This window comes from Equus przewalskii, chromosome X (assembly GCF_037783145.1).
Source record: "Equus przewalskii isolate Varuska chromosome X, EquPr2, whole genome shotgun sequence".
In the NCBI taxonomy this organism is placed as follows: Eukaryota; Metazoa; Chordata; class Mammalia; order Perissodactyla; family Equidae; genus Equus; species Equus przewalskii.
The window spans coordinates 26,477,109-26,503,099 of record NC_091863.1 but is presented as its reverse complement, the minus strand read 5'-3'; the positions used below and the strand labels follow the sequence as shown (position 1 = coordinate 26,503,099).

Below are 25,991 nucleotides of genomic sequence, written 5' to 3'. Positions count from 1 at the left end.
CAGATATTTCCTGAATCTTTGCAGTCCTTACAACGGTTCTTTCCAATATTAATTACAAACTTTAAGTTGATGTCTATTAAATTTGTCATATTAGTTTCAGTATTATTTCAATGAAGACATCCATAGTAAGATTTTATTATATACAAGAAGAGCTATTCTTTCTAGCATAGTAATATCTTTTATTATAATGGCTGTATTTTTATGCCATAACGTCCAAGTTGTTGGCAAGATATATTTGGTAGAAACAGTCAACGTGAGAGTCCCGTGACAATCAACTAGCTTTTACTTGACATTGACACAGGTCCATTTTTCATCATTTTTCGTAAATGGTGTTGTGTAACCTGTGTGTTTTTACTATATTCTAGTAAAGATTCAATACTGTACTATTTGAACTTGTTATGTGAACATAGTATGTGAACTTATTATGGGAGACATTGACAAGCTATGCTGTGAATGTGACATTTTCTTATCTATCAAACTAATGATCTGATCAAAAAAGAAAATGACTTTTGTTCATTAGTTGATTTGATAACCCCACAATGTCATACATCGTTTCTAGCAGTGTCATTTGTTCTGTATAAATGTCAGATTGCATAGATTCTTTAGCCTTAGTAGATGTGTAGTATAGATATATATGGGGCAAAAAATACACAAGGAGTTTCTTGAAAATATTAGTTTAGAATGAGGATAACTGCTCTTATAGGAATTGTATCTATTCTCGGAGAAAACTTCATCATTAAATGTGTCATAGCATTTCTTAGGATCATAGCACACGTATAAACATACAGATATATATATATATATACCCCTATATATATATACCCCTATAAATATACCCCTAGTCAGATATTATAGGTGTAATGAGATCATAAATAGATAGATAGATAGATGATTGATAGATAATAGATTGATAGATAGATGGACAGAGCACTCAGCAGTGGGAACCCCCTTTCAGGCATACTATCAAATCTAGTGTATTGGAATTCCCAGAACAAGCTTGCATATTAAGGACTTATCAGAAATGGAGGAAACCTTCCTGTTAACTACCATTGCAGAAATGGCTAAGAAGAAAGTTTAGAGTATAAACCAAAGATTAAGATCTTATTCTTTATTCGACTTATCATGTTACATAGGTGCAACAAAACAACAACTATTCATTAAGCACCATCTCTGTCTGAGGCATTATACTTCATGCTGTACTATCTATAGATTATGATAAAGTTTATTTGATGTTTACTAGAGTGCTTTGATCCCAAGAGCAGGATTCTGATTTTGATGGCTCTTTTTTCCAGCTACTTGAAGTTGCTAAAGATCATGGTGATAATCAACATAAGATAAAAATGTATTTTCATCTAAATGACGTTGCAAAACTTATGCTTTAATGATTAGAAAAAGACTTGAATGATTATTGGTGTAGGCTATAAGAAGAGGTTACTATTTTTAATTCACCATCATAAGCCTCTGGAATAAGCTGATAATATGACCCAAAGTTATTAATTTGTGCTTGTGTAAACCCTTTGGGTCTTGAGACTTATTTAATGACTGTATGGAGATGGTGTTTTAAATGTCTTGGGATATGTGAGCTACATAGTTCAGCTGTATAATTTGATCAGTGTTTGTTCATTTTATGGGATGTAATATATTTCACATTGGTTTGATTTATTGTTTCAGAGTAAAATTCAATTTAACACATTTTCTTGCTAACTGAATTGTAAATGAATTATGTTAACAACTCCCCTGTGTAAAAGCCTAGACAAAATACATATGGTCAATAACCATTTTGTGTGAAATAATTGTATAAAAGAGCATACTTTAGTGGACTACTCTAGACTTGCATATTTCTTCATAAATCAACTTTATGAAAAGGATAAGAACTGAACAGAGATGTATTTGAAGCATTTCAGCTCTAATGGCCTTGTAAATTAGGTTCAATTCACCCACTGTAATAACATCATTCAGTTTCTGCAGAAAAAAATGTCTGGTTTAATTTGGAGTATATTATTATTATTATTTTTAAATGTACAATTCTTAATTGTATATATTTTTTAATTTGATCAAGTTTTCTAAGGGACTTCCTCAGGAAGTAAAATTTTACATCATTTTAAGCTGTGCATTAAATTTGACTTGTCAAGTGTTGAATGTAATTCTTTTCATTTCAAATATAGAAATCTATGGTAATCCTTTTAATTTGTATCTAAAGTAAATCTGACCTAGATATGTGTAACCAGTTTTTAAAAATTTTTATACCATTTTTATACACTGGTGTTGACAATTGTAAAGGCATTTTCTCTGTTTGCTTATTCAACATCCATGATTCAAGACAGTAAATTTAGGACCAGTTAAGTAGTTTGTAAAAAGGCACAAAAAATCCATATGAGGGCTAACTATGTGAATTGAATGACATTCCCACATAGATGAAATTGCTGATTTAGATGTGGGCTAAGAATCAACAGAAAAAGAGACTATATAAGTAACTCAAATTATCTGACAGAAGAGCAAAGAGCTTGATGGCTGCCTGTGACCACTTTTTTAAAAAAAATTTCATAAGTATTTAATGAATGCAAACTGAGCCAGGCTTGGTATTGGACATTGAAAATACATTGTGTTCTAGAAGTTCATATTGTTCTCCCTCCAACCCTAAAAAAGAAAATAGAGAAAGTAGTAATAATAAAGGAACTTGGTAGGCAAACACTCTTCTGTAAGGTTTGATTTGACTCATAAAATAAGTGTGACAACTATTGAGTCGCTTGTTCAGACATAAAAGTTCAAAGTAATACTAATATCTTAATCTTCTTGTTTCAGTACTTTCCTTATGAATGATCATGCGTAGGTATTTTATTTCCTTAGTATAATTTACCAGTCTTTAATATTAACAATATTTAAATATATAAAATCTTACAAAAACCTACACTGTATGGCCTCATACATTAGAATTAATTGATGTCATGTGCACTCTAAGCACTACGAGATCAGGGCTGTTTCTGTCTTGTCCAGTATTTATCTTCAGCAACCAGCACCAGAGCCAGGCATTCAGTAGGTTCCAATGCATTCTGAATGAATTACCTTTAAGAAAAACATTGATTGGATAATCACAATGTAGTGAGTCACTGTTTTCTTAAAATATTTTTAAAGGAATCTCAAGTCCTTCGAAAATAGTGTTTTAGTACCTCCACTTTGTGTGCGTGCATTTGTGTGAGTGTCTGAGTGTGTGTGTGTGTGTGTGTGTGTGTGTGTAAACTCAAATTTCATGGTAGTGTATGATAGAATCGACCTGGCTTTAAAAGTTCAGAGGTTGGAAGATATCATTATGTACTGAGCTCTTGTGGTGTTCAGGGAAACAGTTGCACGGCACTTGAACATTGATGGGTTGATAACATTTATTCAGTTAAATAAATGAAAGGAAATAGGACCAGGCATTCCTGGCAGTGAAAATAGCTTAAATAAATGCACAAAAGTAAGTCCACATGTAATATGCTCAAAGCATAATGTGCACCTGTACAAAATCCAAAAGATTAATTTCTGCCAAAGTAAAATTTTGTTTCCATTGTTCTACTTAAATATTTGGAGGCAAATGCATATTACCATAATTAATTTAAACTTCACAACACTCAGTTTTCTTTTTTCTTGTAATTCATTTAGTACAAAGACCCAGAGTTATAGAATTACTTGACTCTGATTTCTTGGCAACATATGGACTCTTTACTGAAAATTTTGTCTACTTCATTCTTAATCATACAACACTCAGAGTAACAAATTTATAATGAGAAATTGAGAAAGAATCTCAAAGCTTAGGGCTAATTTGCATTTGGTTCATATAGACCTCTAGAAGCTTAGCTCTATCAAGATTATCTGAATCTTTACAACATTTTCTATTTCAAGCTATTTTCTTCACTCATACACGCCCCAACCTATTTTAGTTTAATTATTTTTAATTCATAAGAATATGTGGATGCAAACAGAGATAATGAGTGTAGATATCATTTCAGAATCGTTGCTATGGTAATCATAACAGAGGAAGCATGAAGATACACTTTATTTCCTGCTATGTCCACCTACAGGTAGAGATTATGAATCAGCTTCTCTCCTACCTTCTCCAATTGAGTGACTATTTATTTAGGTAAATGAATCAAACTATTATTCTATCAGGGGTATAGACTGCTCCCCCATCTAAAAATGCATCAATTAAAGATTACTTTTGTTTAAATGAAGCGCTTTAAAATCTAAAATCAACCTTGTAGATTTCCACAACAAATACTAAAATAATTTTCAGATAATAATGGTTTAATGTGAATAGGTAAACTTTAAACACATATATTAAAATGTAGAAGAATATTTTAATAATATTAAGGTGACATAAAACTCAGAAGCTATAAAATAAAATGACAGGTTTAACAACACAAAACCTAAAATATTTTCTACGCTTAAAGATACCATAAAAAAGTAACAAAACATATGACAGACTGGGAATCATACTGATAGTAAAGAATTAATCACTATGCTAAAACTCCTACATTTAATATGAACAAATATATTGTAGTAATGTTTAAAAAGTGGCTAAATATAATCTGGATATCCACTTGAGAAAATCACAAATAACCAATCAAAATAAAACTAATCTCAACACTGCTAATAATCAAAGAAATGCAAAGTACAATATGTAATGATGAAGGTTCATTGAAATAGGCCCTGTGTTTTCTTTGGTGGAAGAACCACTTGGAAAATTTTAAATAGAAAATTTGGAATTATCTTTCAAAATGTGAAATTGTATATATCTTGAATCGAACCCGAGGTTTCACCTTTAGGAATTAGATCTACAGGAAAACTCACACATATCTAAGACAAATATAACAGGGTGCTAATTGCAGCATTCTTCACAGTAGTTCCAGTATTCTTCTGTACTACAGAGTGCTAGGCAAGTATATCTCTACCATTGGACTATAGGCTCCATAAAAATCAGAGTCCAGGTTTGTTTGTGTTTGTTTTAACTTTTGCTCAATATTATAACTATAGTGCCTAGCATAATTCTTGACTTATGATAAGTGCCCAGTAAACAGTTGCAGAAGAAATAAATAGATAAATGAATGCATGCATTATTAAAGTTAAAGTCCAAATTGTAAATATGTATGTATATGTATAAACATTTTTAAGCTGCGTTTTGCTGCAAACTAACTTTTTTTTTTAATCCTTTTGGTGAGAAAGATTGGCCCTGAGCTAACATCTGTTGCCAATCTTCCTCTTTCTTTTTCTCTCCCCAAGGCCCCAGTACATAGTTGTATATAATAGTTGTAAGTCCTTCTAGTTCTTCTATATGGGATGCTGTCACAGCATGGCTTGATGAACATTATATAGATCTGCGCCCAGGATCTGAACGAATGAACCCTGGACTGCTGAAGTGAAGCATGGGAACTTAACCACTACGCCACCAGGCCGGCCCCTGCAAACTTACTTTTTGATAGGTATTTTTCTAAGTACTTACGTTTATCTTAATTCTTTCAAAACCCTTAGCCCCATTTTTATAGATGAGGGCATGGAGACATGAAGAAATTAAGTTCTTTACCCCAAATTATATAGAGAGTATGGGTTCGAGAACAAGGCTTTGAATTTATACTACCTGGGCACGTCCTGTGAAGGTATATAGGAAAGTAGATAGATAGGTAACGTGTGTGTAGTTTGATCTCATTAGGTAGACAGGCAGGTGAATAGATAAATGGATGGCTAAATGGAAAGATGGATGGGTAGATGGATGAATAGACAGGTAGCATAGCTTCTACTGAGATGTATTATCTCTAGATAATGGGACTGGAGTGTTGTAGAGATGTGGAGTACTTTCATTGTTCCCTTTATATACTTCTGTACTATTTTAATTTTCCACTACAATAAGCATGTATTGCTTTTGTAATAAAAATGTTTAAAAGTGAGCGATTAAATCAAAACTAATAAAAGAAAAAAATCAGGGAGAACTAAAAGACTGACTCTTGGAGCCAAGAACATCAATCTGACCTGTTTCCTCTGGGGGAGAAGTTTCTTTTCAAGGGATAGGCTCCCCATCATGGTGAGAGTGGAAATGGCACCCATTTGGTCAATCAAAGGCCAGAGCCTGAATAGGGTCTGAAGTTGTGGGTAGTGAGACAGACTTTGCAGGATATAGTAACTGAGCTGGTTACACCAAGCCCTGAGGCTTATGGTCATCAGGAGAGCTAGGCCTATGTTAGTAGAATTAAACCTGTAGGAGAGAGATTTGGGATAAAGCTAAAATTTCAGAGGCTGTGTCAAGAAACTTAGCTATGTAGGGGGTAATAGTGCACATGTGTACAGTGATGGAGGGTAATTAGTCTTTGGGTGGTGAACATGAAGTAGTCTACACAGAAATCTAAATATGATGTACACCTGAAATTCATATAATGTTATAAACCAATGTTACTTCATTAAAAAATAAATAAATATATACTAATATGGAAAAAAATGCATCAGAAATTAGAACTAAAAAGAAACTTCCCTATGTAGTATTTGGCATATCAGCTTAACCCTTGTCCAGCCATTGGAAAAGAGAGAGAAGAAATTTTAAAATTGCAAATGGGTAAAATGAACATCTGACAATTAAAATAGTACTGAGAAGCTACATAAAGCCTTTCCTTCTTCCTACTCATTCTTTGATGTTACTAATCTCTAGTCAAAAGGGATTGCTTTTCAAATCAAACATATATATGTATGTCTCACACACGCACACACAGTAGTTGTGTAGGTGACCATATTAATTGCTTATAAATGTGTGTATATCATGCCTAATTTTTCTTTTTTCTTAACTAATTCCCTTTCTCATTCTCATATCTCAGTTTAAAGAACTGCTTGTACTGTTACATTATTCAACAGGATCCTACCCGCCACTGGGTCATACTGTTAGTGAGATGTCAAGGCTTTCATTTGCTGGAATCTTCTAGTCCACCATATATTCAGACATGTAATATAAAATTTCTGAGAAATCTACTTCAAGTTCTAAGGAGTTATCTTTTCCTATTTTGGGTCAGAGAGCACTTGAACAAATTTTTCTATAGATATCAATCAATGATTTTTGAACATCTATTCTATGCAAAGCACTGTGCTATTTTGTAGAGTCTATGCCAAAGCTTAGAACAATGAATAAAACATTAGTTTTCCTGTGCCTTGAGTATTTTCAATCTGAATTAAAAATGTACTAACTTTGTCATCATCACTCATAGGCATCTTGATTAACCTGCTAATGCTCTCTAATTTAGAAATGAACGCATTCTTTCCTACTACTTAAAAAAATAATCTGATCCATTTCCTAGAGTATGAGATGTTATGCAAATCAAGCCTCATTTTTTAGAATGTGATCAATAATTTAAAAAAATCTTTTGAGATACAGTAGAAAGCTGAGGCTCAGTCTGTTTAAGCTTGTTCAGTGTCACAAAATGAGAGAACTGGGATGCAAACCCAGGAGTCTCTTTTTTTTCTGCTTTAATTGAACTATCATTTACAATTTATATGACCTTGTACAATATTCTTAACTCATAACAGAATGTTGAAGGGTGAATGAGAAAACATAATAAAATCCTTTGTACATAATTGATGCTCAATGAAAAGTAATTAAATATCAAATCGAATCTCTTTAACATAATTTTGGAGGGAGACAAATACTGCCTGCTCCTGTTTGTTATAGTGCTTTCTTTTTCTTCAACCAGTTCTCAATTCTCAACATGAGTTTTATTTTATATTCACTTCACTGAAGTGAAACTTTCTTCCCAGCAGCCATAATTATTTGTTCATTTATCCTTTTACTAATTTAACAAGTATTGAGTACCTACTATTTGCCAGTAAATGGTAAAACAATTTAGAGAAAGTTTCTGCCCTTGTAGTGCTTATATTATTGTAGGCAGACAGATAATAACAAAGGAATGAATACGTAAACGTAATAATTACAGTTTGTGACAAATGACATTAAGGAAGTAAGCCAATGTGAAATAAAGTCAAGGGAAAGGGAGTGTGCTTCTTAAAATAGGGTAATCAACAAATGCATCTTCGAGGAGGTGCCATATGAGCTAAAGCTTAATGCATAAGAATGAATCAAAAACGCAAAAAGATGGGGAAAATATTCCAGGTAAAGAGAACAACAAGTATAAAGACCAAGAATACAAAAGGGCCTTGTTATTTCAGATATGGAAACAACGCCAATATATCTGAAAGGTAGTGGGCGAGAAAGAGGCTGTTAGATTGCCATTAGCTAAGTGTGCAGGATTGGGTTATGTAGTAACTTGTAAGGTATAGAAGTATGGATTTATTCTAAACACATGAGAAACTTTTGAAGGGTTTTAAGTATGAAAGAGTTCCAATTTAATTTGTGTTTTAAAAATGATAATTCCAGCTGTTGCATACAGAATAGATTGAAAAGCATGAGAACATTTAGGATGTGAATGTAATGGTCCCAGAAGGCAAGGATCATGGCGTGGGTGAAATAGTAATAGCATGAAGATAAGTGGATGCATGTATTCTTTTTAGAGGCAGAAAAGACAAGGCTTGGTAATGGATCAAATGGGGGAATGCAGAAAAGGAAAAATCAAAGAGGATTCCTAAGTTTACAGCCTGACACAATGTGTGGATGTTGTTCCCATATTTGGAGATGGTGATTAATGGGGAAGCTAATGATTTTGAATGAAACTGAGAGCCTTATTTTGTATCTAAAAAATTTGAGGTATCTCCTGAGGGAAGAGGTCTCAGCTGGAGATAGGCATTTGGGAATCATTAGCATGTAGGCAATATTTAGGAAGAGAGAGGGAGGGAGGAAGGGAGAGAAACTGCATGGCATCACCTAGGGAAGAGTGAATGTAGCTAGAGAAGACCCAGATCCAACCTCTAAGTCTCTCCAAAGTTTTGTACCATTTAAATAGGTTGCACAAGAAAGAGTGCCTGTGAAACTGTTGCTACGTAGGTATAAAACCTGAAAAATATAGCATAAAAGGATCCAAGAAAAACAAAGCAGTTTGAGAATGACAGCGTGCTGCTGGGAGCTACAGAGTATGATGGAGATAGAAAAATCTGTTAGGCTGGGCAACATTGTAGCCATTAGTGGAATAAAGAGACAGAAGCCGCTTCTCTGATCCAGAATTATCTAGAGAAGCCTTCTGAGCTCATCTTTAAAATACTACCCTGGGGGCCGGCCCCGTGGCCAAGTGGTTAAGTTCATGCACTCCGCTTTGGTGGCCCAGGGTTTCACTGGTTCGGATTCTGGGCACAGACATGGCACCACTCATCAGGCCATGTTGAGGTGGCGTCCCACATGCCACAACTAGAAGGACCCACAACTAAAAATACACAACTATGTACTTGGGGGCTTTGGGGAGAAGAAGAAGAAAAAAGAATATTGGCAACAGATGTTAGCTCAGGTGCCAATCTTTAATTAAAAAAAAGAAATACTACCACACTTATTCCCTACTCATTTTATTGTTCTCTGTAGCACTTGAAGTCTGAGAGGCTGAAGATTTGTTTTTATTTATTATCTGTGTCTCAACTAAAATCTAGGCTCCATGAGGGCAGGGGCATTGCTTTATTCACTGCTGTATTCCTTGTGTCTGGAACAGTGCTTGGCATATATTAGATGCTAAGTAAATATGAGCTGAATGAAAAGGGAGTAAGAAAGTAGGTTCAAAGAGTGTGGCTGAAACATTTGAAAAGTTGTATTGTGAAGGGGAACAGCAAAATGGAAGAGGATGGAAAAACAAGGGAGTAACCTTATTAAGAGTTACTGTGATATGCTGGAACCAGATCATAGAAGTTCACTAGAGCAGATTGTTAAATGATCAGGAATTACGCCAGCAGGTTGTTAAACCATTGGTAATGTGAAATCATCCATGGTGGAAGGATTTACCCCATGGAGAATGGCAAACACTACCCATCAGGGATTTTGTTGTTGTGCTTGTGTGTGTGTGTTTTTTTTTTCTTTTGGAGAACTGGTTTACCAGCATACCAGTGTTTTCTGTTTTTGTTTTTTTAGTTTGCTTTGTCTTTCAAGTAAGAGTTCGGAGAGGGTGTTTGTAGGCTGGGGAAAGATTGATGATTCAATAGAAAACATGTGAAAAGTACAAGTAGAGAGATTTGTCTTAATTGGAATGGGAACACTTTAATTGTTAAGAGGAGGATTGAACAAGTGGATGGGTATAGGTGTCAATATCTGTGATTTGTGGTGGACAGATGGAGTTTTTTCTGATAGTTAAAATCCAAACATTGTATATAGGATCATAGAAAAATAACCTAGTTGTCTTTTACTAGTTACCATGTTCCTTTGTATTCTACTTTATACCTCCATTTGTGCAGTATTTTTCATCACGCACATACATCAGATTCTATTCAATTTTCAAAATAGTATGCTCTATTCTTATTGAGTATATGTAAAATTTCTGTGAAAACCAACCACTTGAGTTATGTCTTATGCCTTTTTTAACAACATTGATTGCATTCTCTTGTATAAAAGGTTACTTCTTATCATTGTCTTATTATACGTTTTTTCATGCTTATTCTCTTTTTTGCTTGTACCTTTCTCCATCGTTGTTTCACAATTGATTATCCTCACTTTTGAGAAGTTCTAATTTACATTTTTTCAAATTGAAAGTTATTTATCATCCATGCATATTATTGTATGTATAATTGGGAACCCTTAATTACATTGGTGCAAGAAACCCCACACTCATACTCAAATGAACTTTTATTAGTACTGTCAAAAGCAGAATGTGTCTCTGTAATTTGAAATCGTATTAAAGTTTGCCACTTGTTTATTGTGTGTTTCATCAGCATGCCTCTACTAGTGCTTAGAAACTACATGAATGCATGCTCTTTGGCCACGGTGTCCAGTTTTCAGTTAGAATACTACAAAAGTAGGGATTAATTCAAGAAATCCTCCTTTGCCATAAAGTATCTTACAATTTGTTTGTGGCGATGTTTTGCTAAATGCTGCATCCCTTCTTCTGATGTTGCACATGGTATCTGCTGCTGCCATGATACCATCCATCATATCTGTTAAGATGCAGACATCACTCCTCCATTATGAATGTTTTGTGTCTGAGAGAGTCACATCTGGGTTGTTTACCTTCAGACTTGTCTACCCTAGGAATTAGGAGATGGACCCATTCTAATTATAAGAATGATTCATTCCCTAGTGAATTGATGTCATGTATTACACATTGTAGGCATCCCACAAATATTTGGTGCGTGTTTAAATGCAGGAAAGCTCAGAAATTATAATTATGTGCTAATTGGAGATAGGTCACGACAAATAACGGATAAAATGTATTGAGCATTTACTCTGTATATTCATTTTCCCTCCCAAGCATCGTCACAAGCTATTTGTGTGATATTAATATGACTCATTTTATAGATAAAAACTGGGACAAAGGGAAATTAGTTGATTTTACCACATTCTCTTGCCTATAAGGGGCAGAGCTATGATTTGATCAAGATATATTTAATTCAACAAGCTAAATTCTTTGATATGGAATGGATAAATTTTTTATAATATTTTGTTACCAAGAAGGTTGATCTTATATACAATTTCTTCCTTAAGCTAGTTATCATTGGGAGATGTGCTTTGGAACTGCCCTTACACCATCAGGTTATTTCCAAATCCCAAAACATACTGGAAAGCACCATAATAATCAATGAAATTTGTGTCAAATGAAACGAGCATCTCCATTCTGGCTTCACTGTTTATCAACTATCATGTCCAACTCTGTGGAGAATGAGGCTGTGGAAACAGAATATTTTGTGTTAGTAAAGACGATATCGTGTGGGGTTACTTATGAAACTTACTGCGCTTTTTCTAGCAGTCGGAAAAAAGGAAGTCAATTTGGTTAGATCAAAAGTAAAGCGCAAAAACAGCAGGTGACAATTAAGGAAGCAGAGTTAAATGTCACTGAGCCAAAATGCTTTCTTCTCAAATGGAAACTCCAATAGTTCTTCCCACAATAGGCATGTAGAGAGAATTGTAAGAAAATACAAATGTTTTTCTATCAATAGTCTCCTACACTGACTTATTAGCTTTCATTTATTAGGTCAAGCTAGCTTCTATTCTCCTGTTTTAGAGTACATGTACTGAAAAGTTGTTCTAAGGTTTTAAATGGCCAGGGATTTTTTTTAAATAAATATATTTTAATGGGGTATGAACTCAATGAGTAGCTAGAAAAGCAAATTTTGGAAATTTATTGCATTTTGCAATTGAAAATTTAAGGACATAACACTTCACCTGATTAGCTGCACACAAAAGACATTTGATATTTGATTAAAAATGTTCTCAAAGATGGTTTATTTGAAACTTGTAAAATCAGGATTGGTTATTTCCATTTAATCGACTTTATCCACAGCTTCTGTGCTTTTGTTCTCAGACATTACCAGAATGTTTGGTATCAACACTACAGAATCCCCAGTCCTATTTAATTCCCCCCAAAAAAGCCTGACAAAGATAGTACATTTGTGGAAAGTAATTTGTTTTATACGATGAAGTGAAAAGAAGTAGGTGATAGGAATAAATTGGCAAGTGGTAAATTGAGGACTTTGAAATTATTTGGTTATAATTTTGTTTCCCCATTAGAATCAAAATTTCATGAGAACAGATCTCTGAGCTCATTTATTTACCACTGTATCCTCAAAGACCAGAATATAGCCTGGCACAAAGTAGTAACTCAATAAATCTTTGTTAAATATATTTTTCAGTGTCTCATATTGTCAATCCAGTACTTTTCAGAATCAATAACATCACCTCCAGCTACCATTATTTATTGGATTGAATACATGATGTTTATTTGCATAGATATATTTAGCATTCTTTGGTTAATGGCCAGAAAGCTAAGCTAGTTTTCAGTGTATCTGAAGTCTCCTGTAAGCACCTGATTTTTTGTTTTTCCCTGTTAGGCCCCAGGTAAGCCTTGTGTATTTTGAACACTGTTTTCCACTTGTACCAAGATGATAGTGATAGTTTCCTGCTAGCTACGCTACAAGCACATGGCAAGGAATAATTGGATGTTTAAAAGATAAAATTGTTTAGTGTTTCTCATGTATAAATAAAAGTAATTGCTTTTTATCATTAATTCTATTATGAAACTGAGTCATCTTCATCAATACAAATTATTTTCATTACTATATTTTATAGTCCTTTAGTGAAAAGCATTGTTAGTAGAAGATAAAAGCAACTTGGATCAGTGAGTGAAATGCTAAAATTATGGAATGGCTTAATTTAAGCAGTACTTAATTTAGTAGAGGCAGAACATGTCTGGTAGAATGTTAAAGAATTTAACCTGAGAGGACCTGTGCAAGTTATTTTCTTATTAGAATGCTGTATATCCATTGTTATGTACAGTGACTTATAAATGGAAAATATATGTAGGTAGAATGTAGTGCTGGATGAAAAATATTAAAATTGAAAATAACGATCTATTGCTGTAATAAATTAGTTTGGCTATGCTATCGCCTACAATTTACACTCTAGTGCTTACAGATCAGATGACATTATAACATAATCTCTTCGTTTTCAAGCCTCAAATGATAACCCACTTTGCTTCCAGCAGTAAGTTGTTTAGAATGTCACATCTGTGTATTTGATTATTTTAGCAAACACAGGATTTTGATTGTATCTACATATGTGTTCCCATTTTCATATTTAGAGCTATCTGACCATGTCTAGTTTGTGACCGTAAGTTTCTTCTTCCCAGTTCACCCATTCCCTTTTTCTGACAAATGGTGAATTTATTTCTTTTTGTTATTTTGTTTCCTATACACATTCTGTGGTAAATGATCCAGGTTTATTCTGATCGTGGTTTCTCAATGACTTGCTTTTTAATTTTTTTATGAAACTCTTAAAAGACTGATCAGACTTTGTGAGTGCACATTTATGCATCTAACTTTGAAATCCTGCTTCTTTCTGATTACACAATATGCATTATAATCCAATATTTCAGCCCCTGCCTTCCTTCGCGCAGAAAACTGACCTGAGGTTTAGATGATAGAGTCTCTTGTTTAGATTTCCCAGAGGTGTTTCAAGGTTGTGCCTGGCAGCTGGCTAATCAGACTTTCTGGAGGTTGGTTGCCCAAGATAAGAGTGGTTTTGTTGAAGGCTCCAGTTTCCTAACAAACTCATTCACATTGACTTTTATGGGGTGAGGGCATACTGAAAGAAGAGTTTGTACAACTTTGCTTTTATTGTTTCTTTTTGATTTTTACAGATAGTTGTTTATAATATATAATACACTATCTAATTATAAAATTAGTGCTGAATGGAGAGTGTGTAAAATATAGATCAGACAAAGGAGAAAAAGAAAATTATTTTCAATCCTACCAGCATACCCATTTCACTAATGTCTTCAAGTGTATTCCCTAGCCTTTTCCATAAAATTATTATATTCTATATAAATTACACATCCTGCTCTTTGATGTTACATTATAAAGAATTTATTTTCATATATTATCAAATATTCTTCAAAAGCAACATTTTGAATGGCTTTGTAATATTCATATATAATTGTGTATTCGATCATTTCTGATTCTTTAACTATTAAGCCATTTGGAGTGGTCTGAATTTTTTTCTTTTGTGTATGATAAATATTTCTTTTTTATATTGTAAATAGTGCTGAAATTTCACATCAAGTTTACATAAATCTTCATTTAAATTTCTGATTATTTCCTTGTGGTGGAGTCCTAGAAGGAAAATTATTGTGTCATTGAATATGATTGTTTTTAAGGTTTTAGGAGACATTACCAAAATATTTTTCATAAAGTTAGAACCAACTGATACTCTTGCAGCAAAGTGGGAGTTTGGCCAAATAATTGAAGTCTCTGCAACATCCATTGTTATCCTTTTGTCATTCTTTGATAATTTGATAGGCAAAGGAATATAATTAAAAACTACATCTTTATTTAGTTTGCATTTCTTTGATTGCTGCTGAAATTGCCTTTAATGTGTATTTACTCTTGTTATACTTCCCTTATTAGAAATAGAAATCACTATTACTATGCAGAATATAGATAGTGTTTGGTAATGGAACCACATCGATCACAGGGTCATCATTTAGATAATGACTTCGAGATACTTGTTTTTCAAATGCACTGACGTAGCATTCTCCGGAAGAATGAAGATCAGGTACTGGGAAGTATGATGCACTGACTGGCTTCTAATTCTGATTCTGACTAGCTTTTGAACTTGGCATCAAACCACTGTGGGCTTCAATTTCCTCATTTGAAAAACCTTGCAGGACATTTAGTCCTGCCCAAAACATCCATGGAGACATTTGGCTCATGATTTGTTAAATAATACAAACATGTGACTTCGTTAAAATTTTATTTATATTATTTTTATTGTAATTTATGATGAATTTCGGATTTCATATTTATTCTTGCTTTTTCCTCATCATGAACTTCAGCAGGGTTACTCTTAAGTGGATGAGCAATTGCTCTCAGGTAAATGTTGACTTGACTGTTGGCTTTATATTTGTTCTATCTGTTAATTTCAGTTATATAAATTTGATTTTGTCCGAATCTTCATGAAGTTGGTGGCTGTATTTGAGTGTGACCACCAATAACCTGGGTGATAACTTGTTCATTGCTTTGCTCTTCGTCCTTTAACACTTAAATAAATCTCCAAGTTGAAGGACGATGCGCTACCGTCAGCTTTTGAAGTTTGCTATGCTAGCCTTCCACTGTGTTGTTCGTCCTGTGATCCCTGTTCAGTACTGGTGTATAAACATTCCAACTTTCTGGTGGAAATCTTGGATCTTCTGGTCTTCTGCCATGGTCTTCTGGTTTTCTGGAGCTTCTGCCATGCCTTCCATGGACATACACTCGCTCAGCATAATCCATTAGGTTGTCTACATTTTCTTCTGCATTCTCCACAATGCACTCAAAAGTTTCATTTACATCTTCCAAAGGCACAAATTGAAGTCCAAGCAACATGGATGCACACTTATAGATGTTACTTTTCATTGTCATATACTCACGTGTTAAACCCAAAGAAGACATTTTTCACCACAGTGATTGTAAAATGTGAAACAAACATCCTTTTATTTGTGTGTTTGGTAGGAGTAGTCAAATCACATTCATATTTGCGATCTCAAAATCCATCATGCACAATGAAGGGCTAATGTCAAGATTTCTTTCCCGGGCACATGCAAGTACTTTCTCATATATATATCTGTAAGTGTCTTCTTGCCTTTTCATTGTTAGTGCATAAATCAATGGCATAGTGTAACTCAGTACTACACCGTGCACAGTAAATAACTGAGTGAACTGTGTTGGTGCCGTCTTGAAGGTGCCATCACTGAATAATGTGCTGGCACTTAAATGTCGAATATTGTCATAAATTGTATAAATAAGCATTCTTTTGTCATCTTGAGCACCGGCATCGTTCATAAGAAATGGTTCTCTGAGTCTGGTCACTTTATACTCCTCTGGAATTTCGATTCCATGCGCTGAACTTGGGTTTGGAGGCCTATATCTGTTTTAAATTTTATTTAATTTAATGAGTTTCTTTCTGGTAGCATTAACAGGACCTCTTCATCATGAATATCATGGAGAGTCCTTTGAAGTACCTGTGATGGTGTTGCATTTGGTTCTTCTTATGCGTGTTATTTTAACCTATTCAGGGTTTTTACTTCCCCTTCAACACCAGTGTTGTGCCTACGTTTCCCTGTTCCATCTTGAATGATTGTGATGTTATCCCAATCCTGACTAGTTGTACATCAGGTGTTGCAGATACTCCTCTCTTCACAGAGCCAGGATCTTTTACTCTTATCTCTGTTAGGGGAATGGAAATGATAACAGAAACCATTATAATGTAGCACTGGCTTTTCTTTTTGTAAATATACTATTTCTGCCATATTCTGCTGAGAAGTTTCAAGTAAATATGTCATATTGCCAAGCAACAGAAGGGTTTTTTTTTTTTCTTTTGTAGCCATCTGACTGACGAATGGTCCCTGGTTTACTGGTAGGGAAAACCTTACTATGTCTTATGGATTTGACAGCTGGTTTGGCTAGGCTAGATCAGCCTGTATGTAGGTAAGCACCAGCCAAGAGCATGGTGGTCTGTGTCAATTGGCAGGTGAGTGTGGGTGGGATTCACACTCACTAAAACCTCTCCAAATAGTGGCAGGGACTTCTTGCAGTCTACAGTGATCGTACCTCTATAGGACATCGATTCAAGGGAAACATCGCCCAATTACCCTGGGCGATCCAGTATCCCTCTCATGGCAGCTATTACCCCCAACCTCTATGTGGTAGGAAAGCCACACTCATTCTCATTCCTCCCAAACAAGTGAGGAGCTCTGTAAAGTGTTTAGGTCAATGCGTTTCTTCACCGCTTGTTTTATATAGTGACTTGCCTGAACACCTTCTTTTAAACTACACCCTTATTGAATGACCCAGCTACATCTGACCAAATGCCCAGTGACACATTAATGCACCATGCATCGTGAGATCCCATCCTTGGCTTGTCATCCTCTGTGCATTTCTCTAACTGTAGGATTCTTTCTCAGTACTCATAGTTAATATAAATCCCACTCTTCTGCAAGATTTCAACCCCGACCCATCCACCTAACCCCATGTGCCATTACCAGCTAGGCTGCCAAAGCAAGAAGGGTTATTATTGGCAATACAGCCACAACACAATTATTGAACCAATGAAACATGGTAGCATTTTTAATGTATTAGTCCTGTAAACCAAAAGTATAAACAAACATTATGAGCTGTTTGAACCCAGGTATGTTTTCTATGCATGGATGTTTTTGACAGGAACAAATACCAAGGACCATTTGGCATGGACCAAATATGCCTATGGACATTTTTTTCTTTTTCTTTTTCTTTTTTTTTGCTGAGGAAGATTAGCCCTGAGCTGACATCTTTTGCCAATCTTCCTCTTTTTTCACTTGAGGAAGATTAGCCCTGAGCTAACATCTGTGTCAGTCTTCCTCCACTTTATATACGGGTTGCCACCACAGCATGGCTGATGAGTGGTGTAGGTCTGCACCCTGTATCTGAACCTGTGAACCTGTGCCACTGAATTGGAATGTGCCAAACTTTAACCACTATGCCATGGAGCCAGCCCATGGACATTTTTGATAGGACCAAATTTCAAGGACCTTTTGGTGTGGACCAAATGTCTCCATGGATGTTTTGCACAGGACCAAATAAATGTCTGCTATTCTTGAAAAATTATGAAATTTCACTAAATGATTTATTTGTTCCATTATAGCCCTCAATATCAAAATTCTGATTTGTATTGAAACACTCATCAGAATCAGTGTTATTGTTCATTAAATAAAATATTCTAGTAGTATTATGAGTTTTCAACATTTTCATTCTGAGAAAGCGTCAAAGAATGGATTAGAAATTATTAATTTAAACTTTTGTGGCAATGAACTCTTTATATAGTAGAGATTTAGTGCAAAGATTACTTTCATATAATTGTAAGTTCTTATTTTGGGAGTTTAGCCACTTCTCTCATTTCATACATCTTAATGTCTTGTAATAAAAAAGTATAAATCACATTCCATCATTCTCACACTTCTCAAATGCTATAATAATCATTATTTATAACATTATTTTTTTAGTCAGTTGCCATCTTACACAATTTTCATCAATTTCTATGGCTTTAGCTACTCTGTTAGTTCCTCAACAGATAGTTAGGCGCTCACAGAGTCACAGGCAAGTGAGGATTACCCTCAAGTCATGAAATTTCTTTTGATTTCTAGTATAGTGTACAGCCTATAATTATTTGCTGGGTCCCTCATCCACTGAATACTCATAACATAAGCTAAGCATATTCTATGGCACACAATAATTGCTTTGTAAATATGTAATAAATGATAAATGGCCTTTCCTTCTAACCAGCTTCTTCTGGCTTCCCATTAATAGTACTAATGGTCTCCTACAACTAGATCTGTTTTTGTATTAATAACACAAATGACAAAATTTGCAATACAGCAACAATATCAAGTTTTATAAAGTTTACAGTCTTTTCTAAACATTATTGCATTTGACCTTCACAACACAATGATGCAATTGGCACTGTGATTTGTTTTTCACAGATGAGGAAACAAAAGTAAATGATGTTAGGTATATTTCTTTACAGATATAAATATTCAGATACAGAATTTTTTTTAAATCCAGCTCTTCAGAATCAGAATTGCTTATTCTTTCACTGCATCACACTCTCTTCTAATAAATTCCTATTAATAAGTTTAAATTTACAAGTGAATTTCATCACTTGAATGTTATCAAATGATGAAACCATCACTCAATATTTGATATGAAAACACAAAGCTGAATTTATTGCTTACTTAAATAAGAGGGAACTATGCTGGTCAGCCACACTTTCTCAAAGTAGAGTTTTCTTAGGTCTTGGGGGAAACCCGGAGGTCGAAAAGATCATTCAGAGTTAGCAGTAGGTTGATGTCACCTTTAGAAGCATGGTTGTTTACTCAGGGGAGACAACTGTTAATTGGCTTGCATTCAGAATTTTGTTCACTGGAGTGAGTCAACTCCTGATTTGCAGACTTTCAGAAGAGAGTGGTTGCCACTGGTTGGCTTGGGTCAGTGTGATCAAGACCATGTAGGCAGGTAATTGTTAATTAATTAAATAGACTGAAGCCCGTGTTGGTGGCTGCTCGTTACCTTTGCTACAGAACAAGCCGTTTCCTCCTTCCATCTTCATCCTCCTCCTCAATTTTATTCTCAGTTTATCAATCTTTCTACCCTTAGGGCTTAGGACAGAATTTTTTATATACGCATTTCCAAAGACTGTGGAGTAAATGATTTGAAACTGAAGGAAGCCATTTTGGACTTATCAGAATTTCTGTCATGCATCCCTTTGTTTTTATTACACAGCCTATTTTAGTTCTCTAACATCTCCTATCCAGATTGGGTCCTAGCCTCTTACCTTCCTCCAGCTTTTTTCTCCTTCAATCCATTCTGAATTTAATGGTTTTACTTTACAAAGATTTTAATGGTATGACACTCATGCTCAAAAGTAGTTAGTTGCTCTCCAACCTATTGAACTAAGGCCAAATTTTCTAGTTTTCTATCGATCTCTCAATGTTCCATATAGAGTCTACCTATTTTTTCTTATTATTCACTATTCTCCTCTCTGTGGCTGAGACACCCAAAGGCATTCTTCCTAGAACATGTCTAATCTGTCCCTTCCTCTGTACTTTTGCTCATGCTTTTCCACTGCCTGGAATAGCTTTCCCCGTTCCTCCATTTCCAGCTAATAAAATCCTTAACATACTTATTTTAGTTTCCTTTTCATAAAGAATTTTCTGGTCCCCCAATAATATATAATTTCTTCTTTTTCTGAACCTATTAAAACACTAGTGCCAATTAGAGGAACACATTTTCCATTCTGTTCAGCAATGCAATTATTTTGTACTTTTTACTTATTTAATTATTTTATTATTCCAAACTGTGAGCAGAATCCATGAATTCTCTATCTTGTTAATCTCCTGGATAATCTATTAAAGTATTTCAAATATAATAGGTCTTTAGTAAATATGTTGAAGGAATTCAACATATTTTAGAATATCTAAATTCCTTTATTTAAAAAAAGAAATATTGGATTCTACTTACCAGTACAGCTGAATCCCACACAACCTCAGAGGTGGAATGATAATAGATTGGGGCAAAAATGTTGATAGTTTGGTCAAATAGTACATATTTATTGTAATGATTTTTTGTGGTTTAAGATTGGCATCAGAGCTAACAACTGTTGCCAATCTTTTTTTTCCTGCTTTTTTAACCCCCAGATCCCCCCATTATATAGTTGTATATTTTAGTTGTGGGTCCTTCTAGTTGTGGCACGTGGGACGCTGCCTCACTGTGGCCTGATGAGTGGTGCCATGTCTGCGCCCAGGATCCGAACTGGGGAAACCCTGGGCCGCCGAAGTGGAGCTTGCGAACTTAACCACTCAGCCACGGGGCCGGCCCCCTATTGTAATGATTGATGTTTATGAATATTTGCTTTTACCGCACCAGATATTTTCTGTAGATAAAATGTATTATAATTTTTGACATTTGCTTGGGGCAATAAAAATAAAGCTTGATCTATTTTTACCTTTATTTCTTTTTATCTTGGCATATATTTGAGGCCAAACATATACATGCACATGTCTATGTATAATATAACGTTAAATAGGCATGGGTCAACCTTTTTTAAGTCAATGCCTTTTTTACGGCATGGTTTTATTTGATACACTAAAAAATAAACAGAATTCTAAATTATGCTTATTATAGATAAAAGTCACTAGTTACCAGTGAGAAGGAAGAAAACATTCTAGATCTTCAAAATATGATGAAGAAGTATAGTATCCACCATGTAATGAACACTAAAAAACAATTATCAAATAAAAGGAAGATGTTAGGCTTCAGAATTTCAAAGCTAAGTTAGTACAATTTTCTTTTTAGAAAGGCAGTGCTCATGCACAAAGTTTTCTTTAGTTCCTCCTTAAAAAATGCTTGCAAAAAATTACCTTCACCATCTGTTGGTTAATAATTAAATTATAATAAGGAGCAGAGAATATGTGTTGTATAACTTTGTACCTCTTAGCCTTGTGCATTTAAGTATTCAATAAATATATTTTGAAAAAAATAGCAAAGCAGTGAAGTGGTAGATGACATAACAGTTTGCTTCCGTGAAATTTTTTCAACCCTTGTTATTCAAAGAATGGTCTTCAAGCCAGCAGCTTCAGCATCACCTGGGAGCTTGTTGGAAATGCAGTCTCGGGCTCACCCGCGACCTACTGAATCTGATTCTAGTTTTAAAAGGTCCCCAGGTGATTCATATGCACATTAAAAATTGAGAAGTACTGTATTATACTCTGGATAGAAGCAGACCAAGGAGCGTTAGTTAACTTTTCCCTCCTCTGTAATTCTTTTTAAAAATACTTAAAAAAATAGTTGTTCTGATTTGTCATGTTCCTGCTACTTGTGACGGGATGGACTGAGTGAACGGTTTAACCTCCCTTTATGTCAGCGGACTTAAGATTTGACTCTTGGCTTTTTTCTTGCTCATAATCAGAACACCTGACCAGAATATACATACTTAACTTAAAACAGATCTTTTAATGCCAGCTAAGCTAAGATAAATTCATGGCAAGAAAAATGCCTGGCACATCGCTGCAAAGTTGCCTTGGCCTCCTGCCAGGACTTATGTTTTAACACTTCTGGGATTAATGATACACTTCACATAAAGGATTCGTTTTACATCTTGGTTCCTGGAATGAGCACAGTGGGTAAATTGTAATGCCAAGTAGCAAAAGAACCTTTTGAAGGAGCTGCCACTTATTATATGTGTTATTACAAATTATTATTGACTTTAAATGCTGGGTTTCTTTCATTCCCTCGATGTGGCAAAGGACAAAATATCAGATCAACTTTATGTGAAGGACTTCTAAATTTATCTCTAAAGTCTGCGAAGGAAAGCGACATATGACTTTAACGGATGTACCATAATGTAAACAAATATTTTTAATATACTTCAGGAATATCACAAATCATTATACAAATGATACCTTGTTTTATTTTTGTTGCGGAAATACACGGTTCCTTTCAACACAGAGGCATATTTGGCTCTTTACATAGTTAATCACGAGCAAAAATTTGATTAGAAGGTGCAAGCTTTCTTTACTGGAAGCCAAGGCATTAAGCTCTTTGTGTAATTGTTTAATTACCAATGCACGATTTTAATTGACATGCTACTATAACTTTCCATGGAAAAGAAAATGGAATCCTTTATTTTTGTTTCTTATTTAATGGAAACCACTCTCTTAGATGGGCTAGTTTGGCAATTTGACTTAGGAAAAAGTATTAAAGAATGAAGTTTTTATGTGAACAAGGAAAAGAAATTAACTTTAGTATTCATCTCATTGGTCAGCCAAATTGGAAAGACATTTTAGGCCTGATTATCATGTTCTAATTAGTTTCTCGAGGACATTTATGGACAATCGAGTGCTCATTAATCTGTCTTCTTCCTGTAACATTGATTTGCTCATTCCCCTTTCCGAGACTCAAATATAGAAACCAAAAATTGATGTGTGGTATTTATGTGCTTACAGATGTTGCCACCACTTATCCAGATAAGAAATCCATCTTGATGTACATCACATCACTCTTCCAAGTTTTGCCTCAACAAGTGAGCATTGAAGCCATCCAGGAAGTGGAAATGTTGCCAAGGCCATCAAAAGTTACTAGAGAAGAACATTTTCAATTACATCATCAAATGCACTATTCTCAACAGGTAAAGTGTCGAAAGGACAACTAATATCAATGATATTTTCTATTTTAGATGCATTTTAGGTATTGTGTACACATCTATTATATCCATGGAAATATACACATATGTATACCTAGCATAGTAAATATATATACCCATACACACAAATATATAGATACATAGCATAATATATGTGTTCGTGTGAGTGTGTGTGTATGTGTGTATATAGTGAGAGACAAAGACTGTAAACCTGATATCATGGACTGTAATCTTGCTTTTGAATCACATTGTAAAATACTCTGCTATCGATATGCACCATATTATAGGAATATAGAACACAGAATATATCACATTTCTACTATGTAAAATGAAATAAAATAAAAGATAGACTCATATACAGATTAAACTTTCTATCGACTAGAGGAAAAGCAAAGAATTAGAGTAAGAGCAAAAGGAAGTACTCTGTTTAATAATCTTTTCTTACTTTTAGTGTTAACCTGCTGATGTATTAACAAATTTTGATTGTTCAAGGTAACATTTTTGATAAAAGTAACTTAAAATCTTTTAAATAAAAATTAAATGGAGAATACATATAGTAAATATTTTTCTTATATAATTGTACTGAATCCAGTGGGATTCTTCTATGGCTTGTTCTCGCTCCCAGCAGTGGATATTTGGGGTGTTTTCTTGTACGTTCTTTGACACAAACAATGATGAAAAGCCTTTAGCAAAATTTCCGCTGAAGGCGTGGAAAGCTCTTAGCCCTAATTTTCTCACTCTACTGAGCTAGTTCTATATTTAGCCTGTGAAAGCTTCAGTCCTTTCCAGGGTATTGGTCTGATGAATTCTGGTTTTGTTTCCTTTGGGTTCAGAGAAAATTGCTTTTGGATGCCTGTTTTTGCCAGATTGAAAAGCACCATCCTGTAATAGTGCTGAGGTTGTGTCAGTATGGAATTCTTATGGCTAAATCCCACCCCCATATCTTCCCTGATTACCTGCTCTCCAACGTGACGTTGAGCACCACAATTCTTGGAGTGTACTGGTTTCTAGTATCACTGATATGTCTTTAGGATTAAACTTTTCATCTCACTGTTTCCATTTAATGTTCACTGTTCTAGTGTGTTGGAAAGCCGTCTTTCCGAGGTTACTTACGATGTGTCCTCCTCCTTTCTGTCCACCTCCCCCTAACCCTTTTCTGCAGATCACAGTCAGTCTAGCGCAGGGCTATGAACGAACTCCTTCCTCTCCTAAGCCTCGCTTCAAGAGCTATGCCTACACACAGGCTGCTTATGTCGCCACCTCTGACCCCACACGGAGCCCATTTCCTTCACAGGTCTGTCAACATTTACTCTGTTCTACAAACCAAAGAACTTCTTCATCCAAGATAATCTAACACGGCTTTAGTTTGAATTTTGCAGTGCCTTTTTTCTCCTCCATCAACAGCTGTTTCATTGTTCCAAGTTGCATTAGATACTCTCACATGATGCTGTTTTGTTATTGAGACCTCTCTAGGTGTAATATATGTTGGTTCTTCAAGAATGGGGATTCTCATAATAGTAATTTGTACGGTCATCATATAATTACCCATAAGGTTCTCTTTTACAAAGGCTACCAGTGGTTATAAAAAATCACTAAGCTCATTAAAGGTTTACATAGGTAACTTTTAAAAGAATCGGAAAATGGGTGAAATTTACTAGTAACACTATTTGGGGAGATTTTCTAGATATCAGATATGTAAAGGAAATATATACTCTATATGGATGCTTTTATTATATTTTAATTCTATAAAATGTATTTATATTCTATTTAAGAAAAATATAACGGCAAGCTTCTTCATATGATCTCTTCATTTTTCTCATTTAAACTTTTGTATAACAGGCTCTGTAATGTTTATAAAAAAAAGTCACTCCAAAACCAGGTCAGATTCTATGCACCATTTAATACTTTCCACGTAAGGAATATTCTCAGTGCCTTTCCACCATTGCAATAATGTAGGAAACCTAAAAACACAAGGCATTATAGCTTTGTATACGTTAGAGCATGAGAATGAAATGTGCCAGAATTGCTAGATCTGCTAGAATTTCTTGTTAAAAGAAAATGTTACTTATTTTGCTTAGTTGGGCAATTTGAAAAGTTTTTGAGGAAGTGTCCTTTATCAAAACTACACTATGAATGGGAATTTAGAAATGATAGCCCCGATCCTATTGGTTAAAAAGTATACATTTTTAGAGACTCATTGATTTTTTTTAAAGACAGCAGTTCTATTTAATTAGAGGTTTATTTGGCACAGTTAATTGATGCATGAGGCTGAAAGTTCTTAACACTGAAAGATTCCCCCGGGGAAACATGTTTCAGGGCATGGTACTGCCCTCTATCCTTGGCTAGTTTCCTTGCAAAGCTGAACAAAGGAGACTGGGTGAGAACATTTCTGTGACTCAGCCTCAGATTCAATTAAATCCCCATCCACGTTTTCACAAAGGCTAGTTGTATAATCTTGAACAAGAAACTTAATCAGTTTCCTCATTGTCAGTAAATAAAAATAATTCTGCCACACATTTCTGAGTGTTTACCATATGCCATGTGCACACATTATATGAACTAGTAAAATCCTTGTAATGACTCTTGGAGGTGGGAGGTGCTATTTTTATTCCCATTTTAAGTTTAAGTATATCCACTCTTTTCTTTCTCCCCCTCTCCCTCCCTCCCACTCTCCTGACTCTCTCTGACTCTCCAGGCTCTTTTT

General features: G+C 34.7%; 1 protein-coding gene across 8 annotated transcripts in view; it reads left to right on the top strand.

Annotated features, from left to right (window-relative positions):
• DMD (dystrophin) overlaps positions 1 to 25,991 on the top strand; it is a 2,264,041-nt gene that overhangs the window by 790,857 nt on the left and 1,447,193 nt on the right. For 5 of the 8 annotated variants that reach the window (XM_070604303.1, XM_070604305.1, XM_070604306.1 and 2 more), the window contains exons 8-9: positions 23,091 to 23,272; positions 24,450 to 24,581. In XM_070604303.1, coding sequence (XP_070460404.1) covers positions 23,091 to 23,272; positions 24,450 to 24,581 — 314 coding nt within the window. The remainder of the gene's footprint in view (positions 1 to 23,090; positions 23,273 to 24,449; positions 24,582 to 25,991) is intronic. The other 3 variants (XM_070604310.1, XM_070604308.1, XM_070604309.1) reach the window with 1 other exon arrangement.